The sequence below is a fragment of the Telopea speciosissima genome, chromosome 2, assembly GCF_018873765.1.
Source record: "Telopea speciosissima isolate NSW1024214 ecotype Mountain lineage chromosome 2, Tspe_v1, whole genome shotgun sequence".
Classification (NCBI taxonomy): domain Eukaryota; kingdom Viridiplantae; phylum Streptophyta; class Magnoliopsida; order Proteales; family Proteaceae; genus Telopea; species Telopea speciosissima.
This window is the reverse complement of record NC_057917.1, coordinates 69,946,106-69,971,815: the sequence shown is the minus strand read 5'-3', so window position 1 is coordinate 69,971,815 and position 25,710 is coordinate 69,946,106. Positions and strand designations below refer to the sequence as shown.

At 38.2% G+C, this 25,710-nt stretch overlaps 1 protein-coding gene across 1 annotated transcript; it reads left to right on the top strand.

The window, feature by feature from the left end:
• Nucleotides 1–969: 969 nt before the first annotated feature.
• LOC122652958 (ASC1-like protein) lies at nt 970–25,647 on the top strand. Its single transcript, XM_043846843.1, has 7 exons — nt 970–1,206; nt 5,577–5,806; nt 5,953–6,108; nt 6,396–6,581; nt 14,844–15,028; nt 25,154–25,213; nt 25,364–25,647. Exons 1-6 carry the CDS (start codon nt 1,078–1,080, stop codon nt 25,183–25,185), a joined length of 918 nt encoding a protein of 305 aa, XP_043702778.1. The 5' UTR covers nt 970–1,077; the 3' UTR covers nt 25,186–25,213; nt 25,364–25,647.
• The last annotated feature ends 63 nt before the right edge of the window (nt 25,648–25,710 follow it).

Genomic DNA, 25,710 nt, shown 5'->3' with positions numbered 1-25,710 from the left:
GCATAGGTGATGGTTCTCAAATCTCAAATATGATATGATCCTTGGATTCCCTCTCTTGATGGGTTTTGTGTCACTCTCCCAATCCCTCTCCCATCATTGTTACACTAGAGTTACAGATTTAATGGTGCATGGCTCTTGGAATAGGAATTTTATTTATTCTATTTTTCCTACGTATGTGACTAATGCAATTCTTAAATTCTTCTTTAAAGTTACAATTTTATTTCACCAACCTTAATCACAACAAGATTTTCCCTAGAAATAAAGCAAAGATATAATGAGATCATACTTACATACTCACATGCAAATGCCTTTACCTTTGCATGTTACAGGCTGTCCCAAATCCCAACTCACATCTCCCAGCACACATTCCAATCAAACTTTAGCTTTGGGCATTCCTAATAAGTGTGCATTTTGGGCTGTTAATCCTCATTAACACCATCAGTCCAAAGATCAAAGTAATATGAGTCAACTTAATTACACAAAACAGATAACAAGGAAAAGTTCTTTGTGGAAAAATATACCACCCATGACTAGACAAAGAGAGGGCAAAATGACCTCCGAATCCCATGAAAGACCCCTCATGATACCAACGCACGTGTTTTTATTGGCCCCGTATATATAGGGGCCACACCTCCTCACAAAAATCACGGACTCAAAAGATATTTAATAAAGGAGGAAGCCCTCTCTGTGGGGGAGTTCTGGGGCCACACGCGCAGGGCAGTCAATGAGATCGTCCGCTAGCATCTTGGGGGAGGAATTTCCTCCTTTTTGGGGGCGTGGCCCCCTGTCTTCCCCCGTAGGACTTTTCTCCTGTCTAAACTCTTTTAACAGATTATTAATTTATAATTTTTGTGTTTTCCTGGTTCATGAGTTTGCGCACGCGCAGTCACTACGCACACGCAGAGAACGAGAGAACGAGAGAGAGAATAAAAGAGAAAAGAGAAAAGAGAAAAGAGAGTAATGTGTCTTCTTCCCCCTAGAAAACATTTTCGGTCGATCCCACATAGACAGTTCTGATGGATCTGTAGTATATTCTGTCTCTCTTCGATTCTGCAAGAAAGACACTGGTTCTGTGAAATGAAAGCTGTGGGTTCGATCGCCTGGGGGGAGGAATCTTACCCTGCATACAAAGATTTCGCTGCTCTTCTCTTATTTGCTTTGTTCTTTCCAACAATACGTTTCTTTCTTGACAGATTCGTCTTTGAGGTATCATCATTAACTAATTTTTCTGGGTCTTATTTTTATGTTTTCTGTAGATAATGGATGTTCTGAACTATGATTATTCAGTTTATTCGTCCAATTCCCCCCCAAAATTTGCAGTATTATTTATACTCCTTATTGTCTAATAATATGTTTTTGACTATTGAATATTGATAGTAGTTTGAGATCCAGAAATTGAATGATGGGTTTGTCTGTTGACTCTGTTCTCCATCCGTTGACTGTTCTGATATATTACTCTATCTATCTTCAATTCAAGAATTCTTCATTTTTCCTTCTACAATTCAGGTTATCCATGTTCTAGGCAATCGTTGCGTAGGCTAATCGGAAATTTCACTTAGCTATATATTAATAGGTGGATGACCTGCTGAATTGATGTTGCTATTGATTTAAGTTGAGCTCTGAGTGCATAATTATATATCATTAGACTGTAGCGTCACACATAAGTTGAGAGGTTGCTGCAAATTACTGTTACAGTAATATCTGATTAGTTTCTGTATATTGGCTTTATCTTTGTCAGCTCTGTCTGGTTGCAAAAGAAAAAGGGTAGGGAAGTGAAATTAACTTTTGCAATCATTACTTCACTCACATGATTGGATAATTAACTCCAAAACTTTTCAAATTTGGTTATTACCTTTAATTTTACTTTGCAATTAAATCCCTTTGATTTGAAATGTAAGATAAATATCTGAAAAGTATTATTGCCAAATATTGTAAGAGTTTTGGGTAGGTTACACAGTCATGACTACAAAAATTTCCTTTTTCTTTTCAAAACTGATTTCACTTCCCTTACCTTCCATTTACTTGCAACCAGACGGAGCCATCATGTTTACATGCACTTCTCAAATGGAGATCAGGTTGAACGGCCTAAAAATGTCAGTACCAAATGTATTCAAATGCTAACTGCTTGGTGACTGTACAAATGTAAGTTAACACTAACTTGGTTGAGTAACAGTCACTTATACATCAAGTTTATGAATAGTCCACCTCATTTATTAGTCACTGGTATCTCTCTAAATCCAAATTACTTTGTTGAAGGTTTAAACCCTGTTCTTTTCTCAGCTTTGTTTGTCTAGTTCCCAGTTCCCACACTCCTTCCTACCTCTCTCTCCCCTTCTCTATTTGTCTGTCCAGCCATCAGTTTATCCATCTGTAATTCCGTCTTCTCTTCGTTAAAGACTCTCCGGTGACATTGAAACGTCTAAAAATATCATTAAAGTTTTTTCCTTTTGCACAATAAAATTTTCAACAGCAGAGATACACTGCAGGAACTGGAAACCTGCAAGTAAATTATCCTGTGATTCATGTTTATAAGGTTTAGAAGAGTTATGTGTAATGAGGGGTGAGTTTTCTTCCTCACATGTATAACAGGTGTATATTGCAAACCAGATACTATGTGCCAGTTTGGTAAAAACTGAGTTTTGGGAAATATTTATGAGGAAAAGTTGTAGAGTTACCAGGTTCACATGTCTTTATGCTGGATGTTACTTTTTGACCCCCTAGAAGCATGAAAACATCATCCATCTGTCTATGGTTCACCTAGTAACGGTGATTGTTGGTCAGAACAGAAGTCTTATTACCTTTTCCATGTCATCTATGTGGATGTGGTTTAAATTTGTCCCTACTTAATTCTGGAATTTGTGATCATTCTTTTTTTTCCCCTCCCAAAATTCTACATGGACTAATCCAGAGTCTGAACTTATCAAGATCAACCATTGGAAATGGTTGCTTGGCTTGTTTCCCACTGAAGAGCTTCAGAAATCCTATCGTTGAATTTTTTTAACAGAGTTCATGTCCACCGATTCTAGGTTTGTTTCCCAGTGAGCTGGAAAGCCACATAATCATGAAGTTTGTAATATTTGTGCTAATGCAAGCTGAAGTCTTCATTCAATTCTGGGAAGGGTATGAGAAAACCATGGTTTGTTCATATTGTGAACAAAAGTCACTTGGTTGAGAGTTGAGACTTGTCCTGTCTTTTTTATGCCATCACACAAGGATCCATGTAGCCGACCCTATTTAGTTGGGAGGCTGAGTAGTTGAGTTGTATACAGGGGCTGCAGATGTTACTTCAATTGTACAATGAAATGGTCCCACCAAACCTTCTGCTTAGGAATCACAAATATAGGGTTTAATACTATAATTTGTAACTGGAGAGATCATTTTCATCACTGCTAAATCCAGTAACCGCAGTTTCTTATAGCTGTAATGAGTGCACTACCTGAGAATAGTGCCCTAAACACATGCAGGTATGTAAGTGCAGAAAACATATAGGGAAAGGAGGAGCACGTGGGTGAGAGTGCCTAGCCTAAGTGTAATAAATTTTAAAGTCAAAAGCAGCCCAGAACATATCTGTATTTGCATATACATGTACTCTTTATGGTTTTTAAGCTTCATTGAGTTAAAAATAAATAAAAGGATGTAAATCAAGATGAGCACTTCCAAGTTCCAATATTTGACCCAGTATGGATTTTAAGCTTAAAGATGTCTAAAAAAAATCAAACTATATCAATCTACTTTCAAGCGTACTAATAAACGCCTGAAGCGCTGTCCTAAGCGCCTGATTTGAGGATTGTAAGCACTTCCAAACTTAGACAGTATTTCAGAACTTGGTCTCATATCCTTCGTGTCATCTGATTGCATTGGTATTGGTTGAGAACAATTTCTGCTGGTATGGGCAGTGGATGAGTGATCCACGTGTTGAACAGTTTGTAACTCCCAGAAGGATTTTAACTGAGATACATTGGATGATCCTTCCAGAACGGTCCGAATCATGTGAATAATCCTTCCTATGATACCGATCCTTAAAACCTTGCTCTCAAAACTAGACTGTACACAAGATTGTCAGTGGGCTTCTTTGTTTTATCCCACTCCAAGAACAACAAGATGGTATCAGTGTCTGCCCTTGTTCATCTTTTGTTTGCTGTAGAACCTGAAATTTTGGAGGGTACTAAGATGAGCTGAAAGCCTGAAACAAATGGTACGCATCAGCACTTCAATTCTATCTTTTGTTACTGGCATTCAGTTTGATGAAGTTAACTGTCTGAAACCCAGTTACTACTTTCATATGTTGCCCCTGACATACAATGTTTCAGTGCCTGCCACTTCATTTTCTTTAAATTTTTTTTTGCTGGTTGTGGGGGAGGGGGGGGGGGGTTGAGGTTGGGGAGAGTTTCTTGTTCCCACCTTGATTTGTCATGTCTTGAGTTTTCTATGACTTATCATTTGTTGATCATTCTCAATAGGACTGATGGATCCACTTAGTTGTTGAAGCGGTGGAATTTTTTAGGCCAACAAAAAGGGATTAGATGTATAAGTTTCTTTGTCGAGGTTTTTGTCCGTAAATTGATGTTGCTTTAAACATATGAATGTCAAGGCTCCATGGAGGAGTGTCTAAGGACACTCATCATGGTTGAAAGATTCTCCAATTATCTCTGGCTGGCTGAGAGAACTTTTGATCTTTGTAATAAACATAAATTCACATGCTGATTTGTACTACTTGAACATTCTGAAAAAAATATAGAGTAGCATTGGGACCTTAGTTGTAAAGGCCTCGTCTAGGCAACTAGGCCCTTCAGAATGATCAAATTTTCTTTAGTACTTGGCCCTTGCCTTGGTTGCCACTGCCTCGTCTAGGTGTCACTTTGGCCAATTTTGACCTAGGCAGGCACCATTTTTTTTTTGTTAAAAAAAAATTTAGCTAAGTCCTAAAATCATGGTAATTAGAAAAACAAACACTTGATCATTTATTACATGTTTTAATAATGTTGGATGATCAGATTGATTGGTGAATGCCTCTTGTCTCCTTACTAGTTTTACTTTGGATTACCACTAAGTAGACTAAACATTAACATAATTTATTTAGGATATCAACATAACTTGAAAGGTCCTAAACTAAACCTGTTTTATGCATACCTTGACCAATAAAGCCTCACTTAGGCGAAACCTTACGCACCAAGGCCCCTGGCCAGCACCTTGGCACCTTGAACTTATGATTTGGACAGTGACTCTCCTTTGCTGGATAGAAGAATTCTAGGGTGATTCCTTTCTACTTGAAGGGGCCACAAAGTAGCAAGTGATGGCCATTTTGCCAAACCATATAAATTATGAAATCCTATTTTGGATAGAGGAACAATAATAGATTTCAATTGGCCCTTCAGTTTTAATTCAGGGTCCTTACTGTTTTATTTGGTTCTGGAGAATATTAATGAAAACCACTTCGTAGAATATTAGTTTTGCATCTCAAGTTGAGATGCTTCCCGTGTAGTTGGTATAACATATTTCTCTTTCCTCTCTGCTTTCTGTTCCCTTTCTCTTATGGGTAATATGCTTATTCTGAACTGAAGATATATTCCTTGTAGAAAGTGGCAAGACGACTCATTTTTGGGAAGGGGCATCAAATGCTGGATGTTGAGACAAATGAGAGGAGGCGCAAGATCAAAAAATTCAAGGAATCAGCATGGAAATGTATTTATTTTCTTTCAGCAGAGATTTTGGCTCTATCTGTCACATATGATGAGCCCTGGTTCACTAATACCAAAAATTTTTGGGTGGGGCCAGGAGATCAGGTCTGGCCTGATCAAAAGATTAAGTAAGATTTCTGAGTAATCTCATAAAATAGTCATGGTTCTCAACTTAGGAAGTGTTCTTGCCTACAGTTTACATGATTTTATCCATAGTTTGATTGGTATATCTCATGTTCTCATATTAAATATTCATGATTCTCCTGGTGCCCAGATTGAAGTTGAAGGGATTGTACATGTATGCTGCTGGATTCTACACATATTCCATATTTGCTTTGATATTCTGGGAAACAAGGCGTTCAGACTTTGGGGTGTCAATGTCTCATCATGTAGCAACTGTGATTCTTATTGTTTTGTCTTACCAACTCAGGTATATTTTGAAGGGTTCATTTGTAGCCCGCCCAGTTAGTTGATGTTCTTCACTGCAACCTTGAGTTAGCAGGTTCAATCCCAACTTATAAAGTCCTAGGGATGGCCTTGTGCAAAGTCGGTACTTGTTTATTTATTTTCACACATATAACTATATATTTGAAAGAAGCTTCAATGCTTGGTGCATGTTAAATATATGTGTGAGGCTCATGAGAGTTGTGTTATAGGATGCTTCTTACTCTTTCTGCATTCGAAGTATACCAGAAGTTCTGTTGACATTTCTTGCAGGTTTGCTCGTGTAGGATCAGTTGTTTTAGCTCTGCATGATGCAACTGATGTGTTTATGGAAGTTGCAAAGATGTCCAAGTACAGTGGTTTTGAAAAGCTTGCTAGCTTTTCATTCGTTCTTTTTGTTTTGGCATGGTTCTTACTTCGTCTTATCTACTACCCATTCTGGGTCCTATGGAGTACATGGTGAGTACAACTTGTAGAATTTTGGTTAACTTTTGACTGATATAGTGCTATCTTACTTTGTTACAGAAGATGGGCCGACAATGGAAGTAATCATGTACACTAGTTTTTCCTTTTCCTTATTTTTTTTAAAATATTCTTTTATTTCCTCCCCCTTAAGTATTTAGTTTGAAAAGTATTTGTTGGCAGAATCGTGGGTTAGAAAGAGAGAATTAGAGAATGGAATGACTTAGATTCATTGATAGGTAAGCCCCTCTATGGAAAGTTACAAAGGGACTGAAATAAACATAATTTCCCCTAACTAGCTGACTCTATAAGAACAGCAACTTAAACTAATGACATAAGAATTAAACTACCTCCAAAAGGACCAGAATACCCCCACGGTATTCTGGATTACATATTCCAACACTCCCCCTCAAGCTGGATTATACATATAAGTAAAAAAGAAGCTCCAGCTTGAACTAATAAGAAAAAAACTCCATAATAATGCTAACACTCCCCCTCAAGTTGCTGCATATAAGGTACTAATGCCCAACTTGAACAAAATGGGAAGAAACTAAGTTGCAGTAGAGTCCAGCTTGACAGATGAATGAAGCTCCCAAATAAACCTTCAAGAACTTTGAAATAATTGATCTTAAAAAAAAAAAACTGGGTAGACTTGATCAGCAAAACTTTCACCAATCTTCAATAGTTGTCCAGTGATGAATCTTAGATTGTCATAGTGACATAAAATCTTGAAGTGTAGAACTAGGGCAGCAAGCAGCGGAATAAATTGAATCAGGCAGTGGAAATAATCAACCCAACTGTAAATCCTCAAATAGGCAAGCAACAACTAAATATGTTCAATACTTTAATACTTCAATCTCCCCCTTACGGCAAACTCAACCCAATAACAAAGGATACCCAATGGCAATGATGGAAACACTGATCTTCTATGTTTTGCACCAAGTGTTCCTGCAAGTTTTGCTTCTGCAATGTCTACAGGTGTACTGTAGATAATTTTCCCCTCACGTGTAGTAGTACACGTGGACATAACAGAGATGATGAATGAAATAGTGCAAAAGGGTAACCTTCCGGAGTTCTCCAAAGGTGCTATGGGTAATGGAAAAGAGGAAGTAATGGCAAAGTAGATTATACCATAAACTTCCAAAGTGGTTATTGGTAAATGCCAACGGTATGGTATGGGAGATGTAAGGAAAAATGGCAGTGGGATAAAGATCCATGGACAAATAACAATACAGAGTAATCTTCAACCTTCTTCAATCGTTCAAACAAACTCTGAAACACCAATCTCCAATGATCAGATTTGAATTAAATAAAAAAACAGGTCTGATTTGTTATAAGGAGAAGACACCATTCTTCAAAACTTGATCGATCTTCATACAAGGAAGAACCAGTGTGCAACATCCCAATTTGTAAACTCCCACATGCTAAATAGAACTGACGAAGATATCTGGGCAGAATTGATGTAATAAACTTCAAAAAATACTTGGATCAGATCTGAATTAGTGAACAATGCTATAATCAAGCTCTCAAAGTAAGTTGGATTTGAATCAATAGAGAAAACTTCACACAATTGAATAGGTTCGTAGTTGCAACCAATAACTATGGAACACATTGTTATAATCCCAAATAAACTGATCTTCAGGATAGTAGATTCGAGTCTTCAACAATGAAAGAAATTCGATCTCCAATAGTAGGATACTCAATCTCAAGAACAAGGCAGCAGTAACAGGTTAACCAGTCATGCTTACAGAAGCCAATCAATAGAATCAGCTAGTATAAGATAATAACTCAGCAGATCCAATAGTAAGAGATACAGCCAGCTACATAAGAACTAGAAAATAAATAGGTTGATTGATGTAGAAGGTGACCATAAAGATGAAACCTGAGTTTTGTTAAAAAAACTCCATGAATGATGTTGAAACTTAGGTCGAGTACTCCTCTGATGGGGATAAAACACTCCTCAAAAAATCAGCAAGAGAGGACTGTCCTAACCCTTAGATCGATTGTAGTCAGGGTTTTATAAAAACCCCGAAACTTGAGATCGATTGGAGGGTAGGGGGCTTCAAAAACTGATGATGACTTGTCAGAGTGTGTTGATTTCAGGTAATAGATGCTGTCCTCAGCTACTTGAATGGATCTCCAATACAAACAACCAATCTCTGGCAGTGTTTGAGACTTGATCTTCAAGAGGGAGAAACACCCAAAAATGCAGAAAAAATAGGGCAATTCTGTTTGGGCGTTTTCATAAAGCCATGATGTCTGTGGGTTATAAATAGAGTAATGCTGATCATACTTTGTTCATTAAGAAGAATGGTGAGCTGGTTACTTTCCTCAATGTATATGTCAATGACATCGTGGTTACAGGAAGTGACGTTGGCAAAATATCTCGATTGAAAACTTTTCTGGGTACCGAATTTGAGATTAAAGACCTGGGTAAGTTGCGATACTTCCTGGGGATTGAGGTTGCTCGGTCAGATCAAGGTATCTTCCTTTCTCAATTGGAGCCCACCATACATACACTTTCCTCCTCTACCAAAATGAATGCTTTTAAGACAAGTATCAAATTGATTGCAAATCCTCTGAAGAATCCTATCAGCCATAAGCCACCATTTACTAACAACTGATTGTAGAAACTGAACATCAAACAAACAGAGGTTCTAATCCATAATAACAGCAGGGAGACTGATTAAGTAACTAGTCAAGAGATCCTCAAACAGAAGAATAAAGTAACTGAGATCAGAATAGCATACACAGGAAGAACGGACCTGTGATATGAATGAAGGACCAGAAAAATAGAGAAGATAAAAAGAGAAGGATAGGACTTGAAATCACCACCAGTCACACCCACTGAATCAACACAGCAGGAATCTATTGTATCACCACAAACTCTGGGCAGAAGAGCCAACTTTATTCTTCATCAAATCATAAATAGAAATTAATAACTCGATTCATATTGGCTCTAGGAATGCCCATCACCCATGGTTCGAAGTTTTGTGAGATCTTGGCAATTGTCTCAGTTTCGACAAGGGTCGAGTCAAGATAGGGTGTGAAATAAGAAAAACACATTTTTTTGGCCGAAATTTTGGTATCTCGGCTGAAATTTGAGTATCTCATCGAAATGCCACAAATTCAGTTATATAAATACCATGTTTTGACTTTTCTCGATCGAAATTTCGACCTATTCTCGGTAAACTCAATTGGTTTCTACCGCTTATTAAGAGAACAGCTCCAAATCACTTATTTGCTCCAAATCTTACCAAAAAAAACCTTGAAACACTTGGATTTGATGCTCAAGAACAACAGTTGGAGGAGATTTGCTGCCCAACAACCTTCCTTGGAGGAGATTTGAACTTGAAGGCCTGTCACTCGTTTAATATCAGGATGAGCATATAGGGATAGGAGTGACTTGGTAGTGTACAACTACCAACCTAGGGTCCTAAGTCAAACTACCATTTTGGATGTGATTTTTTAGAAAACTAAGGGTTCCACCATGTTTATAGGGGCTTAAAATAGGCTGTCTTGCAAGTTTCATGACCTAATTAGGTCATATGGCCCCTGAAACCACGGGGCGAAATGTGAAAAAAAAAAAGAAGCATAGACAACTCAATTTTTGGGCTGACCAAAACCAGCTGAGATACTGAGACCTCGAACCTTTCATTAGCCACAATAGGAAATAATCCTACTGCAACAAATACAACTTAGCCTTATCTCAACTAAATGGGGTCGGCTACATGGGCCCTTGCCCTCCAATCAGCTCTATTTGAGGTCATACTTGATAAAAGGCCTAAGTTATGCATGTCTTCCCTCACCATTTCTCCTAAGGTCATTTTAGGTTTGCTCCTGGCTCTTTTAGTTCCTTCAATCTGAATCAAATCACTCTTCCGTACTTGAGCATCCAAAGGCCTCCGTTGAACATGGCCATGCCACCTCAAACGACTTTCTCGTAGCTTATCATGTATCAGAGCTACTCCGAAATCAGCTCTAATATGATCATTCCTTACTTTATCCTTCCTGCTTTTGCCACACATCCATCTCAACATCCTCATCTCTTCTACACTTAGTTTATCTATAAGATGCTTCTTAACTGCCCAACATTCCACACCATACATCATAGCTGGTTGTACGATTGTCCTATAAAATTTCCTTAAGTTTTAAACGAATATGTCAATTACACAACACTCTGGACGCACCTCTCCACTTCATCCATCCTATTTTAATTCTCTGTGAAACATTAGCCTCTATATCACCTTCTTTATTTATGATTGAGCCCAGATGCCTAAAATAATCACTTTACGGAATCTCTCCCTCTCATCAATTTTCACCACCTCATTATCCGTCTTAGTGTAACTAAAGTTACACACCATATTTCTATCTTCGTTCTACTTATTTTAAAACCTTTTGATTCCAAGGTTGATTTTCACAACTCCAACTTGGTGTTAACCCTTGCTTTTGTCTCATCCACCAAAATAATTTCATCAGCAAAAAGCATACACCAAGGAGCCTCATCTCGAATGCCTCTGGTTAAATCATCTATATGATAAGCGCAAACAAATAAGAGCTTAAGGCTGATCCTTGATGTAACCCAATTGTAATTGGGAATTCAATACCTTGACCCCACACAGTTCTTACACTAGTCACCATACTATCATACATATCTTTAATTATGTCCACATATTTACTTGAAACAATTCTCTTCTCTCGTACTTGCCAGATTAACTCTATAGGGACTCTGTCATAAGCTTTTTCTAGGTCAATAAAGACCATATGGAGATCCTTTTTGCAATCTCTATATCTTTCCATGATTCTACTAAGTAAATTGCTTCTATCGTGGATCTTCCTAGCATAAACCAAATTGGTTCTCCATAATAGTAGTTTCTTGTCTCAGGCCGGTTGCAATAACCCTCCTCTATAATAAAAGAAACAAAACATAAAGGAATAGAATACCTAAACCATGGGTAGGAAAAGGAGTTCCATTACACTAAAACTTTATCACAAAAGAAGGATAGGATAAAGTCCCAAGTACTTGAAATTCTTAAGTTGGTTACTAAACTATACAAGTAACTAATAAAGTCAAAAGAAAACATATAGGATACTAAAAAGGTTTCCCATGATGGGGACTGGTTGCTGAACCATACCTGATCCAAAACTGGGTGAACCGAGTCCATGACTGAGTCAACTCAGCTGTTACTAAGTTGACCCTGTGAGTTGACTCAAGCTCTTTTCCTCTTTTGGTATTTCTTTGAGTACGTTTGATCTGCATCACCTCCCATATGATAACTTTTCTCCTTAACTAATTCTTTGAACTAATTTACCCATGTGTTCCCAAAATTGTTTCTTAGTATTTTCATTTAGTCGGATTTGGGTGTATGAGCATATTAATAACATTGATTTCCTCTTTTTCTAACACAAGTTCTATGGATTTTGTCCTATAACCAATTCTTTTAAATCTTTATCCAATATTTTTCCCACTCCACTTCTATTATTTTTTTCTCCTGTGTACCAAAGTTTATATTCATCTAATTCCTTAACTTTTTTTACCTTTTCATCTAGTCTCTTGTATACAAGCCATGTTAACTCTTCTACTCATTATAGCTAGCAATTCTAAACTCTTTTCCGGTAAAGTTCCTTTGTTCTAAGATGTTATTCTAATCCTACGCTTTAGCTTCTTTACATATACGCGTCCATGGTATGAGAACTCTTGCCTACTTGTCACTGCAACTGGGCGTCGAACTCAAAGCGGTGCATCGCTTATATGACACCCTAGCTAACCCTTGCTCACTATCCACTACGCTTGGGTCATAGTGTAACGTGTTGCCTTTGGGGTACGGCCTAGCCCTAGCATAAGGTTGAAAATATAAAATTCTAGGATCCATGAAAAAGGGTTTGGCTAAAATTTTTACACTGTCATCTGTCGACATTATGCACCAACCCTCTTCCTTTATCCAGGCTTACAGTGGCAGAGTTGTTGCTTGGTCACAAGCTATTCCATCTATTGCGTTCTATAAAGAGGAAAAAATATCGAGTTTCAGCACATGATATTGATTCAATATGAGCTTTTAGTTGTGGTCATTTACAATGATAGGAATCATGGCACTTAGACCAGGTTGCAACGGCAGTCCACGAGGAAGCTATTTTGTTGCCCTATTTCATTGGACATTTGTACACATTGTGCTTATGTTTCTTTAATGATCCCTATTATGCCGCTTAATTTGGTACCTGTCAATTTTATTATAAATTAAAGTGAGGGCATCTTTTTCCCATAGAAGAAGGAAAGTTAAGTTTCCTATATTTCTATCAAGTTGAAATTTCCATCTGCCTCAACTGGTAAGCTCTCCAACTTCCTGCAGTTGAGACCTGGGACAAAGTCCTGGCTTCACCACACCTTCCTCTCCCTTGTCCCATGTAATGTAGGCAGGGGATCAACAGTGCATTATTTGGAAGCAAAGCCAGTTTCTTGGGCTGGAAGCACTAAACCTGGCTATCTTTTGCCTGGGCTTCCAAATCTGGTCAAATCTATTCATCTAATCAAATGCTACTACATACTTCGCCACCAAAAATAAAAAAAAAAAAAAAAAACCAAAGTAAGTTTATACCAATCATTTCCGTTTAAAAAAAAACTATTGAGTTGGATACTCTATATCGCACTTTTGCAGGCAAATCACAGAAATGAGCTTATTTTTGTTAAAATAAATGCTGGATTGGGCCTGTGGTCCTGGGTTTTCTTTGTAATGGGCCACAATATGGGGTAGTAGTTAGGAATACAAGATTTACTTTATTAATCAGTTAATTTGGAATCACATTTTGAATATGATTGTTTTGAATGCTTTTGTTGGTTAAGTAAGTTGGTTTGATTCATAGAATGTTTAGGCTATTTTTAGTTGTGTTAGGATTGAGTTTTGAGATTTCTATACCTGTGTACACAGCTATTCGGCATATTCTGTTCTAATTTTCAAGTTCAAAGATTCCACAGTTTAACTCATTTTCAGATTGATCTAATTGTCCAATTCTGGTTTGATTCAGCTTTATGAGATTCTGTAAAAGATTCAACTTTTGATTTCATTCTCTCAGATTATAATTTCTAGTTTAAGTTGGGTACCCCAGATAAAATACTCTAGGTAAAATCCGATATTGATTTCTGAATTCCTACTTTGATTCCGAATTCAATCCTATACTCGAAATGGGAATTCTACTTGTGTTTGGATTTTAATTTCCTAAGAACAATCCAATTTCAATTTATCATCATACTTGAATCAAATTCCATATTAGGAATCCTCTTTTTGGGTCCTATTTGGATAGGACTTGGATTCCTCACATCTAATTCTACTTGAACTAGCATTCCATGTTGGATGAAGATTCATACTTTTAAAAACCTACTTAAACTAGGATTCTTCTGAGAGTCTCCTAGTGTGACTGGAATTCTAATCCTAGAGCAATTGGGATTCTTTACCTTGATTCCTGCCATTACCCTTGGCGACTGAATGACAACAATTTGTTATTTATATAATTGCCGGAGCTGGTGCTCTGGTAGACACTGGCTTCTGCATCTCTATGTAGGTTACTTATGTATTTGTCTATGTATTTTCTCCAAAATTTCATATACATAAGAGTGATCTGAAGCCTTCATTATAGGAATCTTATGTCTAAGGTATTACTTCACTCAAGTAGATGGCAGGATTTGAATCTCTCGACATGTTATAAATGAGTTCTTGAATGGTATTGCTCCAAGCTTCAAAACCGTGCTCCTACTACTGTTTCTGTTTTCAGATTTCCTTGAACTCCCTTTCTTTTTCACTGCCCCCCCCCCCCCACCCTTAGTTTTAACTTTTCACTTTTATTCGTATCATCAGCTATTACTAATCGGCGAGTACACCTTGAAGTTTTTCCTATTTGTAGGCTTTAACAATTTCTGAATCTAGATATTATAAGTTTCTGCAGATATTCAAAATATGTTGCTCGATACTTCATTAAATATAAACAACAGTTTTATTTGGTATAGGTTCTTAAAATTCTGATATTTCCAGCTAGTCAAAGGTGATGTTTTAATTGATAGTACTTAAGGACCCATTTCTCGTTGTTGTCTTCCAACTCTTTGCTTCCCTAATTATTGTAACTCCACGCTTCCCTTCTTTTTCTTAATTGATTTACTGAGCAACCATGGGCCCTTTCCTCTTTCTGTTTCAGTGGATGTACATTAGATCCCACTCTTCTTTGTCCTTTTTCTCTTAATTTTATTTAATTCATTGTTTTTCTTGTTTGCAGCTATGAAGTTCTTCTGACTCTGGACAAGGAGGCAAACAAGATTAAAGGCCCTGTTTATTATTATGTGTTCAATACCCTCTTATTTTGCTTGCTCGTCCTTCATATTTATTGGTGGGTGTTGATGTACTGGATGGTTGTAGAACAAATCCAAGCGAGAGGCCTGGTCAGCGATGATATTCGATCTGGTATGTGGCTCAAGGTCAACATATCATTTAGTGAAGTGCGAAAAACACACACAATGCACTTGAGCAAGAAAAATGCACATGTTCAAATATTGAAACTCGTCAAGTTATGTAAGATTTTTCATGACAAGAGGCTGCCAGGCTGGGTTTCTGAGTTGACAGCTCAACATGTAAATTTTATCAAGTTATCTCCCTTCTCCTGAAGCAATTCATAGTTATAAGTTATAACCTATGCCATGTAGCAAAAGAGACTTTCCCAAACTTGTCTATCTTTAAGACAAGTCAAGATCCATGCTAAATGGTTTGGTTATATAATGAGGTTTCCAGTCACCTAAAGACTAGGTTTCAGAAACCAACATTAACCCAAAACCAGACTTTAAGAAATTTTCCAGAATTCCAGAGAAATCCCATGAAACCAAATCAGAAACTAAGATTTGAACAAAACTCTGGTTGAAGGTGATGAGTTCTAAATAAATCAAATAAGATTTTAGAACAAAAGCCACAGGACAGAACTGCAGTGATTTAAGAACAGTTAGGTAGGGACAGATTTAATGATGATTCAGCAACTCAACATCAAGCAGTCAAATGGGGCTAGAAAAGTAATGAAACAGACCTTATATACTGTAGGATAGATATCCCAAAACTGAGGATGATCCAACGGATGGATCTGCAGAAATTGACTAGAACGGAATTAGTAACTAGAATGAAACATCAGTAACTTCAGATCCTCTAATCAGATGGATTTTCAATTCTGATCGAATGAAGTACTGATAGGGGAGAACAACTCAAAACTTGAGCCATATCTGATGGCTGGATTGATTGAGATTGCCAAGCCCAAAACCAGAAACTGAAAAGAGAAAATTGTAGTTGCAGGTGCTGTAACTGAAGTAATTCCTAACAGAACATAGGTAAGCAATAACTGAGATAACAACGATAGGAAAGGAAGGATTCAAGTAAGTATTCAGACCTCCAAAGACTGAACTCCAAATCACCTCTAAATCACCTCTAAATCACCCACACAAGACTTGTTTGTTCTGCTGGAAAATTGAAAAGAATAGGGGAATGAAGGGGTATGACCAGGGCTTCCTACCAGTGTCCTGCGGCATGCTTCACCATCAGTCAAGGAATCACCACTTTTGTTGCCACTGTTTCACCACAGGAGCTGCTGCCTCTTGAAGAAGAAGATTTGAGTATATTTTTGTCAAAATCATTGGAAATGTCTCCCTTCACTTGTATTTATAAAATATGAACAAAGACATATTACAAAATAAGACTCTCCATGTGGTGCAAACCTAAAGTCCAACAAACCAAGATCGAAATCTGGTAGAGAATGAGTTGGGAAAAAGGCCATGGTTTGGGGATGAAGAAGGTGAAGGCTGCTGGTAGGTAAGGAAGAAGGAAGTTGGTGAATAAAAGGATAGTGCCAAGTTCTTGCTGACCTGTTAAGTGTTTGATGGTTGATGACATAGTTGTCACAGCGTGTAGGCGACCCAAGGCGCCAGAGAGGGGCAAAAAGCAAGCCAACACCAATTAGGCGTTCAAGGCGTCCAAGGCGCCCGGCCTAGGCACCCAAGTCGACCAAGGGGCCTGGATGCCTAGGCGACGCCTTGACAACTACGGTTGATGATGCTTGATTATAGTTGATAAAATGATAACTAGGCAGCTAGAGTCCCACTAGTGCCCCGCTGTAGGAGTCTCACTTAAGTTCGCCATAGGAATCCCACCCAAGCACACTTGAGTTCCACAGGTAGTCTCACAAGATAATATTGTTTTAAAATTTTCTGGATGCTGGAAACAGCCTCCACAATTCTAATTTATAGAGGAGGAAGAGACTAAGTAGCCTCTTGGATACATGAACTTGAAATAAAGAGACCGTTGGAATGGAATTCCTCCTATGCTGGTACTGTAGGAGCGTAGAATATGGGCTTAAGTGTGGTCCTGAATATAACTTAAATCTCAATAGGCAGGAGAGGTGCCTGGCTGGGCTGGCCCTTCTTCCTCCTACGTTGCTACTGTTGGAGCTCTACATCAGAAGGCTATTTTAATAGAGATAAACCAGATATCAAATCTCAGATTAATATGATGGACAGACTCTTAGTTTTGATTAAATCCTACTTGAACATGGATTACTTTAACAGAACCATAATACCAGTTTTCCTAAAACTTCAGTCAGTTCAATAACCAGAATTCAGAATTGATTCAAAAATAATCTTTAGGGTTTGATAACCAGGATGAATATCACAGTAAAATCTTAGTAATTTTTTATGGTTGAAATAGAAGAATCCTAGTTGAACAAGAAAAGTTCAACTTGGACAGAATCCAGCACCAATACTGTAATGATCTTAAAAACGATTTCAGAAGATGAACTAATTGTTGGAATATGGGTATTTGGGTATTACGTGTGACATGGGTCGATCCATGATATAAGATCGACCCATGGGGTGTTATTTCTGTTTTAGTTATTTTCCCTTTCCTAGTTCTATTATAGCTCTATTTAACTAGTTAGAATTAGAGTTATATTTGGGCTATGACACTGTTCACGTAAATAGTATCGTGAACAGTGTTTTCCTTTGTAATCTCTTTTATTATTATTATTATAAATAGAGAGCTTGACTGATCTCATTGATCAATCAAGCCATTCACTTATTTCTACATGGTATCAGAGCCTAAACTTGATATCTGAGAAATTAATTCTGCTCTCCTCCATCGTCTCCCTCCACAATTGATCTCTCCTAGATCAACTAACCCATTACCCTAAAACCCTAAATCAACCGAGACCCTCCTTCTCTCTTCCCTTCTCTCGTTTCCATTATTTCGTTGGGGCAGTACTTTGAGGTGATCTAAATATGATCTAGTACTTGCCCTAGAGTTTACCTCCATTACTTTATCCTATTTTATGATCTCCATGCACAGTGAGATCCATGTTTGAAGATTGAAGAACTGCAGATTTTATTTTAGAAGACCTGCAGATTTTTTTCTCGAAGATTAAAGACCTGCAGATTTATTTCTCTCGAAGACCTGCAGTATTTTTTCTCCATGTTTGAAGACTGAAGCACTGCAGATTTTTATTTAGAAGACCTGCAGATGTTTTAAGACCTGAAATTTTTTTTCTCGAGACCTGCAGATTTTTTTCTCGAGACCTGCAGAATTTTTTTCGAGACCTACAAATCCATATTGTGCGAAGATCTGCAGACTCCTTTCCTCTTTTTTTTGAAGACCTGCAGCTGTTTTAAAACACTTGCAACAGTTTTTTATTGAAGACCTGCAATTTTTTGAAGACCTACAACAGCTTTTTTGTTGAAGATCTGCAGATTTTTTTGCAGGAGTGCAGTATTTTTTTGAAGACCTGCAAATTTTTTTCTGTATACAGATCTGCACCTTCTCTTTGTTTGACAACACTGTAGTTGTTTATTTATACAACCTGTAGAGTTTATTTTGAAGAACTACTGCCTATTTACCTATTGCAGAATATTCTGCAATTTCCTGCACTTCTCGGTTACTGAAGTTCTATCAGTATGCCTGATTCAGCGGCATCCACTGCTACCACCAACACTGGCCAATCTTCTACACAAGGGACCCATCATGATTATCCCTCTTTTCCAGTCAGCCCGATAAAGCTCGATGGCACTAATTATTTACTTTGGTCTACACAAATGTTTCTTTCCATTGATTCAAGGGGCTATAAGGGATATATATATGGTACCACTGTCAAACCAAGTGAAGTTGGTACATTACAAGACAAGTAGAGTTCCAGCAACTCTCTTGTTATGGCTTTTCTTCTCAGTGCAATGACTCCATCCATTGCCCGTGGCTATACACTACTTGATTCAGCGGCAAAAATTTGGAAAGCTGCTAAAGGTACCTATTCCCAGGTAGGGAATGACGCACAAGTTTATGATATTCAACGAAAAATCCATACAACCAAACAGGGTGAACTTACTTTATCTGAATACTACTGTGAACTCCGTAGCCTGTGGCAAGAGCTTGACTATTATGATAACTTTCAACTTGATTGTCCTTCTGATATTACCAAATTTCAGCTTAGGAAGGATAAATTCAGAGTATACACTTTCTTGACTGGCCTTAATGTGGAATATGATCAGCTTCGGTCTCAAGTTCTGAGTCGTTCACCTTTTCCCACTTTGGAGCAAGCCTACTCTATGATACAATTGGAAGATACTCGTCGTTCCACCATGTTACCAACTACACAGCCAGAGAGATCTGCTTTAATTTCTTCTAGAGGTAGCTCTTCTAGTACTAGTACACATTCCTCGTCTGAGAAGGAACCTCTTAAATGTACTCATTGTGGAAAGGAACGACATACTGTGGATTTTTGCTGGAAGTTACATGGTCGGCCATCTGACTCTTCTGATGGTCGTAGTGGTGGTCGTGGTCGAGGCCGTGGCCGTGGTCGTGGTGGCACACAGGCCCATCTTTCTGAAGCTACTAAAACAGCCCCTACTACCACACTTTCTGCAGAGGAACTTGCTGTCTTTCGTCGTATGATGACTACCTTCGCCTCTTCATCTGCACCTGCCTCTACCTCAACTGTGGTTCCCTCTTCTGAATCGAACCTTGTTTTCTCTAAACCAGGTATTTCTTTTGCTGATCATTGTGCTTCGGCATTATCTCATCCTTGGATCATAGTTGTCACGGCGTCACGGCGATCCAAGTCGGTGGAGGGGTGTCACGTCGATATATCGACATGTCGCCCGCCATGGCGTGCCTGGCAAGCATGTCGACCATGTTTTATTTTTTATTTTCTCTATTTTTAATGTGTTAATAGATGTATACTCAAGCCATGTTTTATTTTTTCTCTATTGTTTCTCAAGTTTTAAGAAGAAAATTCAGAAATCGAAGAAGAAATCGAAGAGGGAAAGAAGAAATCGAAAGAAATCAAGAGGGAAAGAAGACAGAAGAAGAAATCGAAGAGGAAAGAAGACAGAAGAAGAAATCAAGAAGAAATCGAAAGAAATTGAAGAGGGAAAGAAGAAATCGAAGAGGGAAGAAGAAATCAAGACAGGAAGAAGAAATCGAAGAGGGAAAGAGAGTCGGGAAGAAGAAATCAAAGAGGGTCGCCATGGCGTAGGTCGCCATGCAGCCCTCTCCGCCAGACGCCAGGCGCGCCATATTGACAACTATGCCTCGATAATCAATTCGAGCCAACCATGGTCAATCCAATTTATTTTTCGTATTCTCCTGCTCGGCAAAGATAAAATTAAAATAGCCGATGGTTCTCTTTCCTCTGTCTCGGGAAGGGAGCCGTCCATTGTTCTCCTTCTTTATCTTTGTCCTCTGCTTTACATGTTCCTAAGTTAACTTCTAATTTGCTTTCTATCAGTAGTTTGACATCTGATCTCAATTGCAAAGCTATTTTTTATCCTTCACATTGTGTCTTTCAGGACTTGGGGACAGGGAGAACGATTGGAACTGGTAAAATGCGTGGTGGCCTCTACTTGCTTGACGATGATCTTATCTCTAATGCTGTTACTATTTCTGGCCAGGCTCTTACTGCTACTTCTGCTGAACATCATTTATTTGAATTGCACCGATGGCATCATCGACTGGGCCATCCATCTTTAGGAACCTTAGCTAAGATTTTTCCTGTTTTATTTCAGCATTGTAATCCTCACTCTTTATTATGTGAGACTTGTGTTTTTGCAAAACAAACTCGTTATGTTTATTCTAGTTCAAATAAAAGATGTTCTAAGCCTTTTTCTATGATTCATTCTGATGTCTAGGGTCCCTCACGCACCTCTTCTATTTCTGGCTTTAAGTGGTTTGTCACCTTTATTGATTGCCACACACGCACCACTTGGGTTTACTTAATGCGACACAAGAGTGAAGTTTTTTCCTGTTTTAAAGTCTTTAATAGCATGGTTCAAACTCAGTTTCAAGCTACCATTCAAACTCTCAAGAGTGACAATGGTCGTGAATATTTAGATGGAGCCTTTCGATTATTTCTTGCTACTCAAGGTATTATTCATCAAACCAGTTGCGTTGACACTCCACCCCAAATGGAGTGGCTGAACGCAAAAATAGACATCTTCTTGATGTAGCTCGCTCTATTATGTTTGAAATGCATGTTCCTTCTCATTTCTGGGGAGAGGCTGTTTTAACAGCTGCTTATCTTATTAATAGGATGCCCTCTCGGGTACTTGACTATAAATCTCCTCTTGATCTTTTGAAGGGGTCTTCTTCTTATATTATTCCTCCCAAAATTTTTGGGTGTGTTTGTTTTGTTCGAAACCACTATGCCCATGGCAAACTTGATCCCTGCGGTCTCCGCTGTATTTTCATTGGTTATTCTCCCACCCAAAAGGGGTATAAATGTTATCATCCTACATCTCGTCGTGTTTTTGTTTCCATGGATGTCGTTTTTCATGAGGCCGTGGCTTTCTTTCCATCTTCGACACCTCTTCAGGGGGAGTCCATTCCTACTCTAGAAGAAGTGCCGATTCCCATTCCTCTACATGAACCTATTGATGACTATCATGTACCTTTAGATAATGATGTTCAAGGGGAGCAAAGTACAACCAAAGAAAGATTTCACACAACAGTATTATCGAAAGAAAAAGGGCAACAACAGCCCACCATCGCAAAGATTACCGGACCAAGAGTTGTCCTCTCACCCAGGATCGAATGACACCTCCTCTGGTAATATTTCTAATCCTTTAGATGCTGCTACTTCTCCTATTACTTCTGATCCATCACTTGATCTACCCATTGCTCTTAGAAAGGGAAAAAGGTCTTGTACGCAACATCCAATATCACAGGTTGTTTCGTATGAATCTTTATCCCCATCATTTCATGCTTTTGTTTCCTCTTTATCGTTTGTTTCCATACCACAGACTTGGCAGGAGGCATTTGCAGATACTAGGTGGAAGGAGGCCATGATCGAAGAAATGCTAGCTCTAAAGAAGAGTGGTACATGGGATCTTGTCACACTTCCACCACAAAAGAAGACTGTTGGCTGCAAGTGGGTCTTTGTAATTAAACAAAAAGCTGATGGAACTGTTGATCGTTTTAAAGCAAAGTTGGTTGCTCGCGGATTTACTCAGACATATGTGATAGATTATTTGGAGACTTTTGCACCTGTTGCCAAAATGAACACTATCAGGGTAATTCTCTCTTGTGCTGTGAACTTAGGATGGAGTCTACAGCAGCTTGATGTTAAAAATGCCTTCCTCCATGGTGAATTAGAGGAAGAGGTATATATGGATGTCCCTCCTGGGTTCTCATCTGCTGCAACTCATGGCAAGGTTTGTAAACTTAAGCGTGCGTTGTATGGTCTGAAATAATCACCACGTGCATGGTTTGGTCATTTTCAGACAGTGATGTTGACATTTGCTTATAAACAAAGCAATGCAGATCACACTTTATTTATCAAGACATCGGGCAGCATTATTACTCTCCTCCTAGTATATGTCGATGATATAATTGTAACTGGAAATAACCCTGCTGAAATTTCCAAGTTGAAGAATTATTTGGCCAAGGAATTTGAGATTAAGGATCTAGGCATACTTCGCTATTTTCTAGGGATTGAAGTGGCCCATTCTTCTCAAGGGTTGTTCTTATCTCAACGCAAGTATACTCTAGATCTTCTTTTTGAAACTGACATGTTAGGCTGTTCTCCTGTGGATACTCCCATTGAGGCAAATGCTCGTTTCCGAGACACTGATGGTGAACCAATGGACAAAGGGAGATATCAGAGGCTAGTTGGACGACTAATTTATTTATCTCACACTAGGCCTGATATTGCCTATGCTGTGAGTCTTATCGGTCAATTTATGCATGATACCCGGTCTAATCATCTGGAAGCAGTATTCAGGATTTTGAGATACTTGAAGTCGGCTCCTGGTAAAGGAGTATTATTCTCTCGTCATGATCATCTACAGATTGAGGCCTACACTGACTCAGATTGGGCTGGTTCCCATGATCGAAAATCTACCACAGGTTACTGTACATTTGTGGATGGAAATTGTGTTACATGGCGCAGCAAGAAGCAAACAATGGTGGCCCGTTCTAGTGCAGAGGCTGAATTTAGAGCTATGGCTCTTGGTATTTGTGAACTATTGTGGCTCAAGACTTTGTTACAAGATTTGAGTATTCCTATTACTCTGCCTATGCGACTCTACTGCGACAGTAAATCAGCAATAAGCATTGCCCATAATCCAGTGCAGCATGATAGGATGAAACATATTGAAATTGATCGTCATTTTATCAAGGAGAATCTAGATAATGGGACGGTTTGTGTTCCTTATGTGCAATCTGGGGAACAGTTGGCTGATGTGTTCACCAAAGGCTTAAGTGGAAAAGTTTTTCAACCTCTAGTGTGCAAGTTGGACATGACTGATATCTACGCACCAACTTGAGGGGGAGTATTGGAATATGGGTATTTGGGTATTACGTGTGACATGGGTCGATCCATGATATAAGATCGACCCATGGGGTGTTATTTCTATTTTAGTTATTTTCCCTTTCCTAGTTCTATTCTAGCTCTATTTAACTAGTTAGACTTAGAGTTATATTTGGGCTATGATACTGTTCACGTGAATAGTGTCGTAAACAGTGTTTCCCTTTGTAATCTATTATTATTATTATAAATAGAGAGCTTGAGTGATCTCATTGATCAATCAAGCCATTTACTTATTTCTACATTAATAATGATGTTGATTAGTAAACACCCAGCAGGAACTACATACTATATCTCTGAAACCAGACCTGAATTGAAACAGAACTGATATAAGTAACTGACCTGTGAACTGAGGAAGAAGAAGAAGATGGAAGAAGGGAAGGATATGACCCGGGAACCACCCAAGGTCTAGGCAGAAAGCCATGCTTAATTCATTAAAATTGTGGGGCTGTTTGAGCCTTACAACTGCTTATATAACTTCTAGTAGACTTGAAGCATATAGGCCTTAGGAATACCTCTCATCCAATAGAAAACAAGTATTCAACAAATTAAAAGACTAAACAGAATAATACTCCTACACAACTCACTTAAGAGAGTCCAATTCAGATTGATAACAAAAGAAGGATAAGATGGAATCCCTCTAAGCTGGAACTCTTAAGTTCCATTACAACTAATATAAGTAATAAAATAAGTAAGAAATTAAGAAATAAAACTTCATCCCATGATGGGAGGACAATTTCTGGTTCAATTCTAGACCAGAACCGTATGGCTTCAGGGGCTGCTGACTTAACTCAGAACTGCATGGTTGAGTTACTGAGTTAACTCCTGGATCCTTTCTCCTTTGGTACTTCTTAAAGCACCTCGAATATGGATCATTAGAGGCCCTTGTTATTTCTAAGAAAATTAAAATGTATTCAATGGTTATATTTATCAAACAGTAATGTGTTAAAATGGTGGGTCAAAAGATGGCAAGGGAAATGCACATGTCTCTTACCCAGAGATTTCTCAAATTTTAGATATTCTGATCAGCCACATCAGCCTCTAATGTGTCTGTAAACACGTGCTCTACAAGGATCAAAGTCCCTGGCATCATTACAGAAAACTGTAGGTCTTAAATAAGGTGATTACTAGAAAGAAATGTCCAATGTACAAAATGGATATCTCAAGCCACACATATTTGAAAAAGAGAGAGAGAGAGAGTATCATCTATTAAAAAAGAAAACATGTGTGTGTTGAAAATTTTCATCAACGATAAGCCTACTATTTTTCGAATGTGACATGACCATTTGGCCTGGATCTATTGAATTCTAAGAATATAAGACAAGAAAAACAGTGGAATCTTGAACTTGGCAGTCATTGCTATGTGTAAGGCATTATAATGATTCTGCTTAAATGAAAAGAACGCTAATTCTATCAATTTGATTGTTTCAGTATCGTTTAAGTAAAACCTTAGTAATTGGTCAACCATCTTACTGAAACATGGGAATGAGATTTACATGAGTAAGGAATTATCCTGGAGTGAGATATTTGACATGCACTGGGTCAGGCAAAGATAGAACTCACTTGGTTAATATACAAAACTACAGGGTTGGGTTTACCTTTATGAATATGTGTTACCTGTCCATCACAATGTCCAATTGGTTGGCATTGGTAATATTATCACCCCATTCTTGAGTTGTTTGATCTTGTAAGTACTTCATTTTCTCATGCAGATTCTGAAGGCGAAGATGAGCATGAAGATTGATCCCATTCAAGATTGACAGAAATTACGCGTGTGCCCCTGGTGCTCAAGAAATTGTTTTTGCATCTACATTGATATTTTTACTTAATTACTGGTGGAGCAGCATCTCTCTACTTTCTAGGGTGAGGTCTAGGTACTGTTTATTAAGGCAAAGAGTTTTCCATTATCATTCTTCTGGCAGATAATTATGAGCGAGGTTTTCATATGCTGACCCTATTGTTGCATCCCACGGTGAATTGATCCATCGAAAATACTTGCAATGAAAGAAGCCCTTCACATTTGAAGCTGGTGATCTATTAGTTAAAAAGCAAGCTGTGGAGCAAATTAGAGTAGATATTAACCGTTGGGAGATTATACTCATGGTTAGAATCATGGACTACACCACCAGTTTTCATTGCTGGGTAACACACAACTAATTGTAAAGAAGTTCAATGGCTTGATGCTGTAATATATGTTAAATTAGTCTCAACTCTCAACCCTATCCTAAATTTGTTTTTGTGTGTCAATATTTCCTGTTCAATCCTTTCA

Coding starts and splice junctions, on each gene's coding strand:
- LOC122652958 (XM_043846843.1), top strand. CDS start 1,078: ATGAAAGCTGTGGGTTCGATCGCCTGGGGGGAGGAATCTTACCCTGCA. Junction 5,807..5,952: donor TGGCCTGATCAAAAGATTAA/GTAAGATTTCTG, acceptor CCTGGTGCCCAG/ATTGAAGTTGAAGGGATTGT. Junction 15,029..25,153: donor CAGCGATGATATTCGATCTG/GTATGTGGCTCA, acceptor TTTCTCATGCAG/ATTCTGAAGGCGAAGATGAG.